Below are 934 nucleotides of genomic sequence, written 5' to 3' on the forward strand. Positions count from 1 at the left end.
ATTTGTTAAATTAACATGGGTTACATATATATATATATATATATATATATATATATATATATATATATATATATATATGTGTGTGTGTGTGTGTGTGTGTGTGTCTACATATGTATGTATATGTTAAATTGATGTAATAACTCTCTCACAGGTTCTGCTAACAATGGACCATCTCCTCAACAATTTGAAGAGCAGAAAAGGTTCAACTATCCAGAACAGTCATGTGTTTGATATTTTCATTAAACTTTGTAATTATAGAGCATAATTTAAGCTTTTCTTTTTGTTCAGACTTGAGCGACAAAAGCAGGAGCAGCTAGAGAGAGAGCAAAAGCGGTCAGATACCCCCGCCTCTTCGCCAGTTGCTCCTCCAGCTCCACCACCACCTCCTCCAGCTCCAACCCCACCAGCACCTCCACCCCCTCCCTCTGGTGGTGCAGTCCCACCTGCACCACCTCCACCCCCTGCAGGAGGAAGTGGAAAAGTTGGAGGTCAAGGGGGCGGTAGTGATCTTGCTTCCGCCCTTGCAGGAGCTAAATTACGGAAAACAGTAAAGGTAGAGACATCACACTGGATGTAATAAAGTCTGTGTGTAAAAAAAAGTCAGAGTTTTCTGACTTAGATGGAATTAACAAAAAAGTGCAATCTCCTTTATTTTTGGTACATTTTTCTATGTATTATCCACTGTATTTCCACAACAGATCCATGACAGAGGTTAAACAAACCCTGATGCATACAAACCTAACACACCCAAGCAGCTGCAAACTGCAAACAGATTGCAGCTGTTTGGAAGCCACATTGGAGCTGTGCTGTGTTGAACCACAAACACAATGCAGGCTACGCTCCTTTGACCACACAATATCACATCATTGAGCTTGTAGGCACCACAGAGGGGCCAGAGAGGCTTTTCTTAAGAAAAGCCTCTCTGGCCCCTCTG

At 42.0% G+C, this 934-nt stretch overlaps 1 protein-coding gene across 1 annotated transcript in view; it reads left to right on the forward strand.

Moving 5' to 3' along the window:
• The window catches only part of LOC106941093 (vasodilator-stimulated phosphoprotein-like), a gene marked incomplete at its 5' end in the record, with an annotated part of 16328 nt that overhangs the window by 7216 nt on the left and 8178 nt on the right, over nucleotides 1-934 (forward strand). The window contains 3 exons of the mRNA XM_015024033.1: nucleotides 152-200; nucleotides 289-573; nucleotides 699-711. Coding sequence (XP_014879519.1) covers nucleotides 152-200; nucleotides 289-573; nucleotides 699-711 — 347 coding nt within the window. The remainder of the gene's footprint in view (nucleotides 1-151; nucleotides 201-288; nucleotides 574-698; nucleotides 712-934) is intronic.

The sequence above is a fragment of the Poecilia latipinna genome, unplaced genomic scaffold (genome assembly GCF_001443285.1).
Source record: "Poecilia latipinna isolate Pla-1442-1.1 unplaced genomic scaffold, P_latipinna-1.0 Scaffold3495, whole genome shotgun sequence".
Classification (NCBI taxonomy): Eukaryota; Metazoa; Chordata; class Actinopteri; order Cyprinodontiformes; family Poeciliidae; genus Poecilia; species Poecilia latipinna.